The sequence below is a fragment of the Monodelphis domestica genome, chromosome 3, assembly GCF_027887165.1.
Source record: "Monodelphis domestica isolate mMonDom1 chromosome 3, mMonDom1.pri, whole genome shotgun sequence".
In the NCBI taxonomy this organism is placed as follows: domain Eukaryota; kingdom Metazoa; phylum Chordata; class Mammalia; order Didelphimorphia; family Didelphidae; genus Monodelphis; species Monodelphis domestica.
In genome coordinates, this window is record NC_077229.1 from 403,066,035 (window position 1) to 403,080,761 (window position 14,727).

Below are 14,727 nucleotides of genomic sequence, written 5' to 3' on the forward strand. Positions count from 1 at the left end.
AACTAGAAAGAGAAATCCCATTCAAAATCACCTTAGACAAAATAAAATACCTAGGAATCTATCTCCCAAGACAAACACAGGAACTATATGAACACAACTACAAAACACTCTTCACACAACTAAAACTAGACTTGAGCAATTGGAAAAACATTAACTGCTCATGGGTAGGACGAGCCAATATAGTAAAAATGACCATCCTACCCAAACTTATCTATCTATTTAGTGCCATACATATTGAACTTCCAAAAAATTTCTTTACTGATTAAGAAAAAAACATTACAAAGTTCATTTGGAATAACAAAGGATCAAGGATATCCAGGGAAATAATGAAAAAAAAATACAAAGGAAGGGGGCCTTGCAGTCCCAGATCTCAAACTATATTACAAAGCAGCAGTCATCAAAACAATTTGGTACTGGCTAAGAGACAGAAAGGAGGATCAGTGGAATAGACTTGGGGCAACTGACCTCAGCAAGACAATATATGATAAGCCCAAAGATCCCAGCTTTTGGGTCAAAAATCCACTATTCGATAAAAACTGCTGGGAAAACTGGAAGACAGTATGGGAGAGATTAGGAATTGATCAACACCTCACACCCTACACCAAGATAAATTCAAAATGGGTGACTGACATGAACATAAAGAAGGAAACTATAAGTAAATTAGGTAAACACAGAATATAGTATACATGTCAGACCTTTGGGAAGGGAAAGACTTTAAAACCAAGCAAGATATAGAAAGAGTCACAAAATGTAAAATAAATAATTTTGACTACATCAAATTAAAAAGCTTTTGTACAAACAAAACCAATATAACTAAAATCAGAAGGAAAGCAACAAATTGGGAAGCAATCTTCATAAAAACCTCTGACAAAGGTTTAATTACTCAAATTTACAAAGAGCTAAATCAATTGTACAAAAAATCAAGCCATTCTCCAATTGATAAATGGGCAAGGGACATGAACAGGCAGTTCTCAGCCAATGAAATCAAAACTATTAATAAGCACATGAAAAAGTGCTCTACATCTCTTATAATCAGAGAGATGCAAATCAAAACAACTCTGAGGTATCACCTCACATCTAGCAGATTGGCTAACATGACAGCTATGGAAAGTAATGAATGCTGGAGGGGATGCATCAAAGTAGGGACATTAATTCATTGCTGGTGTAGTTGTGAATTGATCCAACCATTCTGGAGGGCAATTTGGAACTATGCCCAAAGGACGATAAAAGACTGTCTGCCCTTTGATCCAGCCATAGCACTGCTGGGCTTGTACCCCAAAGAGATAATAAGGAAAAAGACTTGTACAAGAATATTCATAGCTGCACTCTTTGTGGTGGCCAAAAATTGGAAAATGAGGGGATGCCCTTCAATTGGGGAATGGCTGAACAAATTGTGGTATATGTTGGTGATGGAATACTATTGTGCTAAAAGGAATAATAAAGTGGAGGAATTCCATGGAGACTGGAACAACCTCCAGGAAGTGATGCAGAGTGAAAGGAGCAGAACCAGGAGAACATTGTACACAGAGACTGATACACTGTGCTACCATCCAATGTAATAGACTTCTCCATTAGGGATAATGCAATGTCTCTGAACAATCTGCAGGGATCTAAAAAACACTATCCACAAGCAGAGGATAAACTGTGGGAGTAAAAACACCGATGAAAAGCAACTTCTTGACTACAGGGGCTGAGAGGAAATGACTGAGGAGAGACTCTAAATGAACACTCTAATGCAAATACCAACAACATGGAAATGGGTTCGAACCAAGAAGACATGTGAAACCCAGTGGAATTGTGCGCCAGCTATGGGAGAAGTGGTGGGAGGGGGGCGGGGGGAGGAAAAGAAAATGATCTTTGTTTCCAATTAATAATGTTTGTAAATAACCAAATAAAATAATGTTTAAAAAGTAAAAATAAAATAAAATAAAAAATAAATTATTAGACAGGGAGTTAAGAAGACTTGTTCAAGCCCCACTTATAACTCTTAATTGGATCTTTACAAAATTATCACAACCTCTCTTTGCCTTGGGTGATGCTGAGAGACAGCCAGGTTTACAGATCACAATCTGCATTGAGGAATTACCCTCTCCCCTTAAAATGTGAAACATTTTATAGTCAGCTGTAAATAATGGATCTTATGGCTTTACTTACACATTTTTTATTCTTTTGTTCATTTGGATAGTTTGTTGACTTAATAAGTTTAGAGGAAAGAACTCACAATAAGAGGGATATTCTGTTACCAGTTTGAAGTTTTGGCAATTCCATGTTGTTAGTATCATTAGTGACCTATTAATTGTTTTCAGCATCATTTCTCATGTGGAGTCATAAAACATAGTTTCAGGTGGATTTATGGCAACACCTAAAAGAAAAGTGCAAGTGTTGCCTCCTTTCTTTAAAAAGCCAGGAAAAAAAATGTAACATTGGCAACTGGACAGAAATTTGAATGCTAACATAAAACAATTGGAAGGCCAACAACAAAGGCAGCAAAGAGTAAAATGAGGTGTTTTAGAGGTGATTGCAACAAATAAAGCACAAATGTACTTATGTTAGGTTTTTCTTGGAAGGGAAATGTTAGGACACCCTTACAAAAGGATCATAACTGTCAGGGGGAAACTCAGTACGTGGACATGTGTGTATATGTGTGATGGGGCTTGGAGTGTGGAGGGATGATGCCGGACCTACTGCCCAACAGGGCCCAAAATTGCATTTAGGTAGCAGGAACAATGTAATTATTCCATTTGCTATTTTATAAATTCAGATTTGTCTCTCAGATATGTGGCTTGAACTTCTCCAGTTCTGATGAAAAAATTCCTTTGATTATAAGTACACAGTCAGTGAGATCCACAGTACCACCATCTTGGTCCTACAGCTATTCATTCATTCATGGGGAGTCCTGAAGGCTGAAAGAGCCAGAAGGGGGGGAGGGGGCTTGGGATTGGGGTGGGGGCAGGAAATACTTATTTCCGGATAGAGTTTCCAGGGATAGGGGATGACTTGATGACTGGAGAAGCTGATGAACCTCTTTGGGAGCTTGAGCTCTGTAGAGATGACCTCTTTTTAGAGACTAAGGTCTTGCTCTTGCTCTTGAATACCTTGCTGGGGTCCAACTTGTTCATGAAGATGCCATCGTCTTCAGCAAGAACAGCTGTGTTGTAGGTGATGGGTTTGTACATGTTGAACCATTGCTACAGAATAAAGCAGTAGAGAGAAAAAGTTGCATAATCACCAAGGGAGAAAGGACACCTTGCCTCTGGGCTTACCCTGGAAATGCCCCAAGGAAGAATGCTCAGCAAGGAAACAAGGAAAGGGAAAGAAAAATGAGAAACTTCTATGAACTATCTGGGAAGTATTGTTCATTCTGGAGTGATGTGAGAACCCATTTCTTTAATGCTCCAGAGACCAAATCTCTCTTTATTAGGTCTCACATTTTTTAAAATAGATATTATTTTATTAATATAAATGACACTAAAGACCATGTATGGCTGTCATCTTGGCTGCTTACTTTCAAGACCACTGGTACTTTCCATATGTAGGGCTCACATTTCTTAAAATGAAAGTAGTTAAGAGTGACATCAATTCTCTACTAGCAGCAATGCAGTGATCCAGGGCAATTCTAAGGGACTTATGGGAAAGAATGTCATCCACATCCAGAGAAAGAATTGTGGGAGCAGAAATACAGAATAAAAACATTTGTGTCATGACATGGTTCAATGGGGATATGATTGGGGATGTAGACTAAATGATCAGTCTATTGCAAAGGTCTTGATCAATAAATAATACATGTAAAACCCAGTGGGATTGCTCTAGGCTATGGGAGGGGGGTGGGAGGAGGAGAGGGGGAAAAAACATGAATCATGTAAACATGAAAAAATATTCTAAATTAATTAATTAAAAATAAAATAAAAAAATTTTAAAAGAGGTCAAGGGTGAAAGAAGCACCGTGGTCAACTGAAAAGTTATTTGCGAGAGGAGTTTCAGGGTGGGCATCATGGCTTTTGCTCTACCTCTAAGGATTTCTGAGGAGTTGTAAAGATGACAATATCATCTGCCTTTATAGATCTCCTATTTGTTATTTTATTGGCTGTGAAAAGCCAGTGATGAAGTCTTGTGAATCTTGGTTTAAGGACTAGAAGACATTAAGGTGGATGAAACCACTTCCTCTTACCTTGGCCTGTGGGCTAATGCCATAGCTGGTGAAGGCATACTGCCACTGGGGCAGGCCCAGGTGAGTGATCAGTAGCCGATAGTAGGTAGTAAAGGAATCACTGAGAAAATGCCAGTATAAAGCTCTATCAAGAAACCAGATCTCAGAATCTTGGGGAGCTATTAGAATAAAATAAAAGAAAAATAGCCAATGAGGAATAGTCATTTATAGAATGGCAAACAAAAGAAAACACTTCAATTAAGCCTCACAATCCTGTGGGGGAGATGTTATTATATCCCATTTTTATAGATGAGGAAACTGAGGTGCATAGGTTAAGTGACTTGTTCTGTCATTCAGCTAATAACCAAATGAAGCAAGATTTGAACTAGGATCTTCCTAACTCCAGGTCCTGTGCTCTATCCACTAAAGCTTAAAAGTAAAAAATTAAAGGCTTTAGGCCAAGTATGAACATTCCTGTAAATTGGAATGATTATACCACAATCATATTCAGGCAGCCAGGGATTCTAGAAGTTGAAGCGAATGTGGTATTACAGTAAAACCCCTAAGAATGAATTCCCAGCATGGGAAGGAAAAACCATAGTTTGGGCTTCGGTTCTCTGCCTCCACTTTTGACTAGAGGGGTATTTTGCAAACTCAAAGGACACAGAGGACATTGAACTTTCATCATCCTATAATCAAATAATGCACTAGTAAAGATCAGTAGAATATAGATTTATGACTGCATAAAGAACTTGGCAAAGAAACTACTTCATGCCTAAGAAGAAATTTTTGAACGTGAACATGAACAGGATAAAAAGGACTTGCAGCAACTAGGAGCTATGAGCTACCCTTTGCCACATGTGGCTTGAACCCAAGGACTCTGGATAATGTCACAATTTTGTGCATAGGTATGGGAGGGAGAGAGGATGTTTTGTACCCACCATTCTACTATACCACCTTAGGAAATACTTTTTTTCTAAAATCTATTTAAGGCTGGATGAATAAACTGATTCTCAACCAGTGTGAACAAGGGGATGACCAGAAGCAAAGAGAAATTGGAAGTTTAAAGATGCTGAGAAAAGGAGCAAATTGAACCTTCACAACACCTGGGGAGAAGGGATGGAATGTCATCTAGGCTCAAAAACACTTGGCGCCAAAGACCCAAACTTCTTATCTGGGACTCTGTGGAGCTGAGTGGAAGAAATACCAATCTCAAAATTCTTTTGCTTGAACTGAGTGAAGATCTCAATGCTCAACTGAAGCTAATCTTTGGGATAAAGACTCTTTTTCCCTTAGAGGAACCCAGAGCTTAGCCCTGGTCAAATCCTCAAGAGTTATTAGGAGAGAAATCTTAGGAACGTTCTTCTTCCCTCTGCCCTTTCCTTTCATCATTCTTTCAACAACCCTATACCAGAATAAATTAATATACTTTGAGTTATACCAGAAATTGATTCAGAGCCTATGTAGTAGGAAGGGAATTTCAACCTATCAGTTTAGAAGGAAGCTGTGGGAAAACAGATTTACCCTTTAGTCTAGACTGACTGACTCCATTGGTAACAGCTCAACTCAGTGAAAGAAAGAGGAAGTGCCACATAGAATTCAATCCCCAATAGCTGTTCAGTGGTTCCTTCCCTTTCTAAGTCCCCTTCGCTATTACACCAGTAATCTTTGGGAAAGCATACAAGAGGAGGCTGAAGATGATGGCGTTAAAAAATCACCCCCAATCACACTCAGGAGTACCCCACAAGGAAAAGGTATAACATTGCTCTGGAGCCACAGAGAGTGAGTTTGGGGACGGAGAATCTTATTTATTTGGGCTACATATATCTGGGATATGAGACCTTTATTAGAAAAGTTGCAGCAAAGGTTTAGTCTTCAGTTAACTATTTCCTTTCTATGTCTAAACTGGTTGTGTTTGTGCAAATACAATTTAGTTATATGTAATCAAAATTGTTCATGTTATTTTCTCTATCCCTTGTTTGATTATGAATGCTTCTCCAGATCACTTTCCAGTTTTCCCAGTAGGTTGTGTGTGTGTGTGCGAAATACTTGTATAAACCCAGGTAAAACAAACATGTTTCTATGTTTGCACTTGTATGGTATGTAACTTATCTATTCCATAATCAGTCTCTTTATTTTTAAGCCAGTTTATAGTAGAGTTGATTATAACTTGGTAGGATAGTTGGATATTTGGTACTATTTGGCTGCCTTCCCACTGTTTTTCATGATTTCCTTTGAAATACTTGGTCTTTTGTTTCTCCATATTAATGTTACCATTATTTTCTTTCTAGATCTATAAAGTAATCCTTTGTGAGTACAATGGGTATGACACTGAATAAATACATTCATTTAGGCAATTTTGTCATCTTTTTCATATTGGCTTAACCTACTCATGAGTAATTGATATTTACTACAATAACTAGGTTTGTTGTTATTTTCCATAGAAACTTTATATAGTTCCCATGTGTGCCTTGGTAAGCAAACTCCCCAAATTTTTTACCTCTGTAATTATTTTGAATGGAGTCTTTTTATGCTGGGTTTTCTTGGTGATATACAGAATGCTGATGATTTATGTGGGTGTATTTTATATGCTACAATTTTTCTGAGGCTATTGTTTCAATATTTCAGTTTCCTTTTTTAGGGTTTTCAAAATCATATCATCCGCAAAATGCGAACATTTTATTTTTTTGTTTGTTTCTTTCCCTTCAAGTTCTTTTTTCCCTTTTATTGCTATGTCTAACATTAATTCTTAAAGTTTAGAAATATTTTATTTTTCTCAGTTACATGTAAAAACAATTTTGAACATTCTTTTTCTAACATTTTGAATTCCAAATTCTTTCCCCCACTTCCCCTTCCCTGGGACAGTAAGCAATTTGATATAGGTTATACATGTGCTACCATGCAAAATACATTTCTATATTTGTCATATTATGGAAGAAGCCACATATTTTTAAAACCCATAAAGAAAACAAAGTGAAAATGGTATGCTTTGATCTGCACTCAAACACATCAGTTTTCATCAGGAAGTAATAACATTTTTCATCACGAGAGCTTTGGAGTTCTCTTGGCATATCTAATATTATTATTAGCACTATATCAAACTATATCAATTTATAGTTTATTTTAGTGTATTGTGTGAGTTGTTGGTCACCTGTTTTCCAATATTCCCAATAGTTTATAACAAATAGTAAGTCTGACAAATAACTGAGATCATTGGGTTTTTGAATACCATATTGCTGTGTTCATTTATTTCTGTATGCTGTACACCTAATCCATTCCACTGTTCAACTTCTCTATTTCTTAATGGATACTAGATAATTTTATTAATGATAATCACTTAGTTGAATTAATATGAGATATGGTATTAATAGATCCCCTACCTTCCTACTTTTTTTGCTTGTTACTATTTCCTCAACTCCTCCTTCATTACTATAGTTAGAATTTCTAGGATTATGTTAAATAATAGTAGTGAGAATGGGTATCTTTGCCATACCCCTGATCTTATTGGAAAGATATTAGATTGTGGCAAACGTTCTTCAGCATTTGATATAAAGATATAGTTTTATTATTTATATTATTGAAATTTGTGATATTTGTATTCTACCTTATATTTAACCAACATTACACTTCAAGTGCAAAACTAACCTGGTCATAATGTATAATCTTTCTGACAGCTGTCTACTAGCTAATATTTAAATTTTTTTCATTAATGTTCTATTTGCCTATAATTTTACTCTGCTGTGTCTCTCCTAGTTTAGGTTCCCAAACCATAGTCATATGATTGGATGAGATTGGAAAGGTGACTAATTTTTTGTTATTGTAAAATTTATGTAAAGGAATTATTTTTTGGATGTTTGATAGAATTTACTAGCTAATCCTTCTGGCCCTGATGGGCATTAATTTATAGCTTATTCAATTTTATTTTCTGATACTACATTATTTAAATAGACTTTTTATTTCTCTATTTTGTATTTTTGTAAGTATTCATCCATTTATTCTAATCAATCAGTTCTATATTGATATTGTTCAAATATGAATTGTTTTTCCTTTTTTGGATAACATTCCCTTTCTTTTTTAAAAATAACATCTAATTTTACCTATTTTATTAGTTTTTTTTTAATCAGGCTCTACTTTTGTCAATTTAATTTTCTTTGCTTGTGTTTTTATTGAACCCTTCCTTAATTTTCAGGATTCTTAGTTTAGGAGTTTTGATTTATTATTTTTCAAGTATTTTAATTGCATGCCCAATTCACTGATTTTTCCTTTCTCTCTTTTAAAAATGAAAGCATTTAGAACTGGAGGAATTCCATGTGAACTGGAAAGACCTCCAGGAATTGATGCAGAAGGAAAGGAGCAAAACCAGGAGAACATTATACACCAAGACTGATACACTGTGGCACTATCAAATGTAATGGACTATTCTCTACTAGCGGCAATGCAATGATCCAGGACAATTCTGAGGAACTTATGAGAAAGAACACTATCCACAATCAGAGAAAGAACTGTGGGAGTAAAAACAGAAAAAAAAAACAACTGCTTGATCACATGGTTCAATGGGAGTATGATTGGGGATGTACACTCTAAATAATCACCCTAGTACAAATATTAATAATATGAAAATAGGTCTTGATCAATGACACATGTAAAACCCAGTGGAATTTCTTGTTGGGTCTGATAGGGGGTGGGAAGAGGGAAGGGAAAGAACAAGATTCATGTAACCATGGGAAAACATTCTAAATTAATTAATTAAACAAACTTAAAAAAATAAAATAAAATGAAAGCATTTAGAGATGCAAATTTTCTCTTAAGAATTGTGTTAGCTGTGTCCCATAAGTTTTGATATGTTTCCTCATTATTGTTGTTTTCTTTGATTAAATTTTCTATTGTTTCTATAATTTCTTTTTGTGGCCTACCCATTCTTCAGAATTATATTACTTAGTCTCTAATTTTTAGAGACTTTCTTCAAGGGCCCTTTCCTAAATATAATTTTATTACAGTTACTATTTCTACTTTTTCACACTTTTTGCCTTTATGCCTCAATATATGGTGAGTTTTTGCAAAGGTGCTTTGTTCAACAGAGAAGTAAATAGATACCTTTCTATTATCATTCAGTAATTGCTTTCAAAATAATGTCATTTCCTAGATTGTCTTTATTCACCTGTAGTTAATACATAAGAAGTTTCACGCCCACATGTATGCTAGTTAACATATTTATTAAATACTCTGGTTCAGATAGAATAAGACGAAATGTTTGTCATATTTTTCAAAGGCAAGTGGGTTCTTTATCATTTAGACATATATAAGACTAAAAAAAGATAGCTTTCATAGACCAGTTAAGTGATTAAGAAGCAAATCTTAAGGTCCTTATCTCATTTGCAATGCGGATATCTTTTAAATTGGGAAGTTACAAAATATTATTTTAGGAATGTATTCTACATAGCTATAACTTTTACCAGTTTGTTTTTCTAGATTCAAGTGTGAAATTTGAAGAACTTGCATTGATTTAAAATAGTCTTCAAAAAAGGTAAACAAATATACATTTCAGAAAGATATTGTTGCTATAATATAATTTGCTTCATCTTTATTAACACTAATAAATGGGAGCTTCAAAAGTAACTTTTGGAGTCCTTTGGCATAAGGAAACCAGTATATTTTGTGATAATGTCAAATAGTTTTATAATCAGTATCCCATATTATCACCCAACTGTATAAAGAGCTTCCTTTTAATGGACCATGTTATTAAGTTAATTACTCTTATAACAACTTGAAAAACTGTATATGATTCTTCACTCATATTTCTCAATACAAGTAATTGTCTATGAAGCACACAATCTATTCAGATTGCATGAGGAACCATATTTTAAACTATTGTCTAGAGATCTGTATTTTGACCTAAAACTAGTAGGTCCTATCATGCAGGTTCTAACACCCCTGGAATATCATGTCTGTTTCAAAAATCTTTCAATTACAAAAATATATAAGCAAAAATTAAAGTTAAGAAGATAAAAAAAAATTCACTTAAGGTGGCATTGCCTTCAATAGTTTTGCAAAGTAACATCTTCCCTAACAGTTTCAACAACATATCATATATATGGAACAAAATGAGCATCCTTAATTATATCTGTTGCTTCATTTACTTGTTCAAAATTGGAAGATTTTAATTTCCCAGTTAATTTATCACCAATGTCTTCACAAGTATGAATAATTCTTCTTCCAACAATGAGAAGTATTCAAAGATATTTTATATATTCTTTTAATCATATTACTAGTCATAGGTAATACCAACATTTCTACTTGCTAATTAGACTTTTTACACTTAGCAATTTTTGAAGAAACCTTGTGAGCTGCAAACAATCCTTCTGATCACATGACTTTCAAAAAAGTTAAGTTTTTTAAAACATATCATTAAAAGAATCTAACTTTTATGGAAAAATTCTCATCTTGCCAAAATATTCTGTTTATGTATTTGAAGATATAATCTCAATTTCTTAGGTTGAATGCTATTTTCAGCTAAAGCATTTGTACAAACACAGCAGTCCTTCTTCTTTGGCAATAACAGTACTTGTGGATTTCAATGACAAATATAGTTATAGTCCGAGAAAGTTGGCACACCTGAAAAATTGGTTCCTACCCATACCAGTTGTTGAAATAACAGAAAAATAAGGTAGAGGTAACAAATAGAATGAGATTGAAATTCTTAAAATGCAAAAAAGGTTCTAAATTTTGTTAATACATTATGACCTCTGAATAAATTCTTCATTGACCAGCTGAGGGACTCATTTATATCTTTGGTGGCTCTTTAGGGTGCTTTTTAGGGTGTTAGTGAAGAACTCAGTACAGAAGACAGCTTTGAGGAGAGTGAACTCTGACGACCGAAAAGAGAACCAGCCAAAGAAGGAACACCCAGTTTTTTAAGAGGGAATTGTTCCTTACTTCTCTTCCCCACCCTCACCATTGGCTATGGCATCTTGCAGAGAAGCTGATCACCCATGAGGAAGTTATATAAAGTAGGGAACCAGATTCAAGGAGCCCAATAGAGTAGTTCTCAACAGAGAAGCTGCACCCACGGGGGAACAGTATGAAAGAATACCATAGGAAAAGATTGGGGCCCTGCATAGTCCCAGGTAGGAGTCCCTTTTGCCATGTATAGATCCCATGCCTCTCTACTAGGAAACCATATGTATATTTCCCATTGATACTATGGGTAGTTGTGGGAAAGGGCACCACAAGTTTATGGGAGGAATTTTTTTTTAATTCCTGTACATGTCATAACATTTTAGGCAAGTGCCTTTGCATTGAACTAATTGTATCTTTTGGCTATTAAAAGTAAGCACACTACTGAAGGCTTATGGGGTGTAATTTTTTTATTATAATATTTTTTTTTAAAAAATCAGCAAAAATCCATCTCCACCTGCATATTGAGAATGAAAGAGAAACAAAATCACTCTCACAAATATGTAGAGTCAAGCAAAACAGATTTCAACATGGACTGTGTCCAAAGAAATTATATGCCTCATTCTGCACTCTGAGTCCTTTAGCCTTTTATCTTCTGGAATCATTGTTGGTATTTACATTGGTCAGAGTTAATAATTCTTTCAAAGTTGTTTGTCTTTATCATATTACTGTCACTGTAGAAATTCTTCTCATTCTGTTGCCTTCCCTATGCATCAGTTCCAATAAGTCTTCCTAGGTTTCTTCACCATTTCTTACAGCACAATAACATTCCATCATATCTACATACCATAACTTGTTCAGCTATTCCCCAATTTATGAGCAACCCCTCTCCAGATTTCCATTCTTTGACACCTCAAAAAAGAGGAATAGCACTATTTTCATATCATCAAGACTTTGTTTTGCTTAATTCCTCTTTCTACTAATTTATCTGTTGAATCAGATCTATGTTTGTCCCCAAATTGTGAATGGGGGGATATTGTCCTCTTCTTTGTCCATTTCAGATGAGAGCATGGTTCAAATGTCAGCTGATCTCTCCACCACCTTCACTTCTGTTTCTGTACAGATGTCTACTTACACATCTAGATTATGTAAATTAATTTTCTTTAACTTTCTTTTCCATTTCCCCCCTAGAATATACTCTAAAAATATATTTTCTATTCTACTCTTAAGATCAATACAGAATAGAACCACTCTTAGATCTTCCAATTAAATTTATTCTAGGCAGAACCAGGAGAACATTGTACACAGAGACTAATACACTGTGGTATAATCGAACGTAATGGACGTCTCCATTAATGGCGGTGTAATGTCCCTGAACAATTTGCAGGGATCCAGGAGAAAAAAACACGATTCATAAGCAAAGGATAAACTATGGGAGTGGAAACACCAAAGAAAAGCAACTGCCAGAATACAGCGGTTGAGGGGACATGACAGAGGAGAGACTCTAAATGAACACTCTAATGCAAATATTATCAACAAAGTAATGGGTTCAAATCAAGAAAACATGTAATGCCCAGTGGATTTACGTGTCGTCTATGGGGGGGTGGGGGGGAGGAAAAGAAAATGATCTATGTCTTTAACGAATAATGCTTGGAAATGATCAAATAAAATATATTTAAAAAAACTAATTATAATCCCATACATGTGAAACCCAGATTGAATCACTTGCCAGCTCTGGGAGAGGAAGGGAGAAAGGGAAGGAGACAATTTGGATCATATAACTTCAGAAAACTTATGTGAACATTTGTTATTACATGTAATTGCTAAAAAATCTTTATAATAAAAAATGTAATATGGAAAAAAAATTTAAAAAAATAAATTTATTCTAGGACCTCTAAGGATGATAGAGTTCAGTGGAGACACATTCATTATCTCTTCATATTAGAATGTAAGCCTTAGCTTTCTGGAATACAGTATTCCAAGTTCTCTGCTTTTTATGGCTATTTAATCATGTGTGATTTCTGTCTGACTCAATGTTTGAAGTCTTTCTGAATATTTGCAATATTTTTTCTTTGACATGAAAGCTTTGGATTTGGGCTATAATATTCCTGGAAGTTTTCATGATTTCTTTGAGGGAGTGACTTGTGGATTCTTTTTATTTATATTTTCCCCTCTGATTCTCAGATGACTAAGAAGTTTTTGATGTTGTTTTGTTTTTTAAGATTTCTTAAAGTATCATATCTAGGCACTTCTTTTACCCAGTGAATGTAGATAGTCCAGTGATTATTATAATTATTCTCCTTGATCCATTTTCCAGGTCAGTTAATTTTGCTATAAGATAACCTAGTGTTTTATTTTTTCCACAATCTTTCTACTGTTTTAAAATTCGCTTTTGACTCATGGAGTAATTGGCTTCTATTTGGTCCATTCAAATATATTCAAGGAGTCTGTTACTTGGACACAGTTGTGTACTTCTTGTGCCAAATTATTCTCTTTCCAATTCTTTTATAGCTCTCATGTTTTTTCCAACTTTTCCCTCTAGCACTCCCATTTCATTGACAAAAACATTTTTACTTCTTTTTTCAAAACCCTTGCTCTATCTCTTCCAGGAGTTCTAGTTAAAGTCAGTGCCTAAGCTTGGTTTTCTTTGAGGTTTTGCATGTAGATGTCTTCTGTTTTGGATTTGTGACTTAAGCATTTGTGCCATGATAGGTTTTTATGCTGAGATTCTTTTTATGTTTGCTCATTCTTCCAGCCTAAAAGTGTTTTTCACTTTAGACTTGATGTTAGGGCTATGCTCTGTGCACATCTGAAAGGTATGTGTGGCTAGTCCTGGTGCAGCTTTCTTTATTCGTTGTTGTCTTTGGAGGACTTGGGCACAGCTCTGATTGGGGACCTATAAGCTTTCAGCACTCTCCAAATGTTCTATTCTGTAGTAAGTACTAATTGCAGTCCCCCTGGTCTGAGTTATGCTAGTTCATGGCCTGGGTTTGGATTTGAGCAAGGGAAAACTGCTCCTAGGTTCTGCTGGTTCAGTGACAGGTCTGTAAAGTCCTCTTTGGTATAGAACTCTTGCCTGGTTGTTCCTCTGTGGGGTCAGAATCACACTGCTGATGCTTGCTTCTAAACTTGCTGCTTTCTCAGTAGGTCACCCAGGGCCTCCCACTCTGGGAATGCTACCCTCAGATGCTAACTGCTTTTAGCAGTAGTTTGTCCTGGATCTGTGACCTGGAATTGAGTAGGGAGTTACAAATCTGACAGATGGCACCTGTCTCCATTGAGGTGCTGAGATGTGGCTCTGGTAAAGATCTTGAATCTCTGCTTGTTCTGATGAACAGTTTTTCTCTGTAATGGAATACTCCCCAGATGGCACTTCTGGTCAGGCCCTGTCCTCAGTGTCCACAGACCTCTCTTTCTGTATCCTTGTGCTGATTTGGGATGGAAAAATGACTCACTGTCACTCTGTCTTTGATTTGGATTTTTTACTGTATATCTCTCTATATTTTCACTACATAAATGCTCTTTTGTCTTTGCACCAATTTTAGCTGCTCTAGTGAGTTTTCCCATTCAAACTAATTATATATTTATCATGAAAGGATAGCATTTAGCTTTCTAAGAAATGAAATGTAATAATAATTTTTAATTTTTAAAAATATAATTATGAAATATATAATTTTAATATATTA

At 35.2% G+C, this 14,727-nt stretch overlaps 1 protein-coding gene across 2 annotated transcripts in view; it reads right to left on the reverse strand.

Annotated features, from left to right (window-relative positions):
- Positions 1–2,145: 2,145 nt before the first annotated feature.
- TPGS2 (tubulin polyglutamylase complex subunit 2) overlaps positions 2,146–14,727 on the reverse strand; it is a 73,194-nt gene continuing 60,612 nt past the window's right edge. For both annotated transcript variants that reach the window (XM_007486731.3, XM_056820801.1), the window contains exons 6-7: positions 4,169–4,326; positions 2,146–3,188 (exon numbers count right to left, since the gene is read on the reverse strand). In XM_007486731.3, coding sequence (XP_007486793.1) covers positions 2,961–3,188; positions 4,169–4,326 — 386 coding nt within the window. In that variant the 3' untranslated portion in view covers positions 2,146–2,960. The remainder of the gene's footprint in view (positions 3,189–4,168; positions 4,327–14,727) is intronic.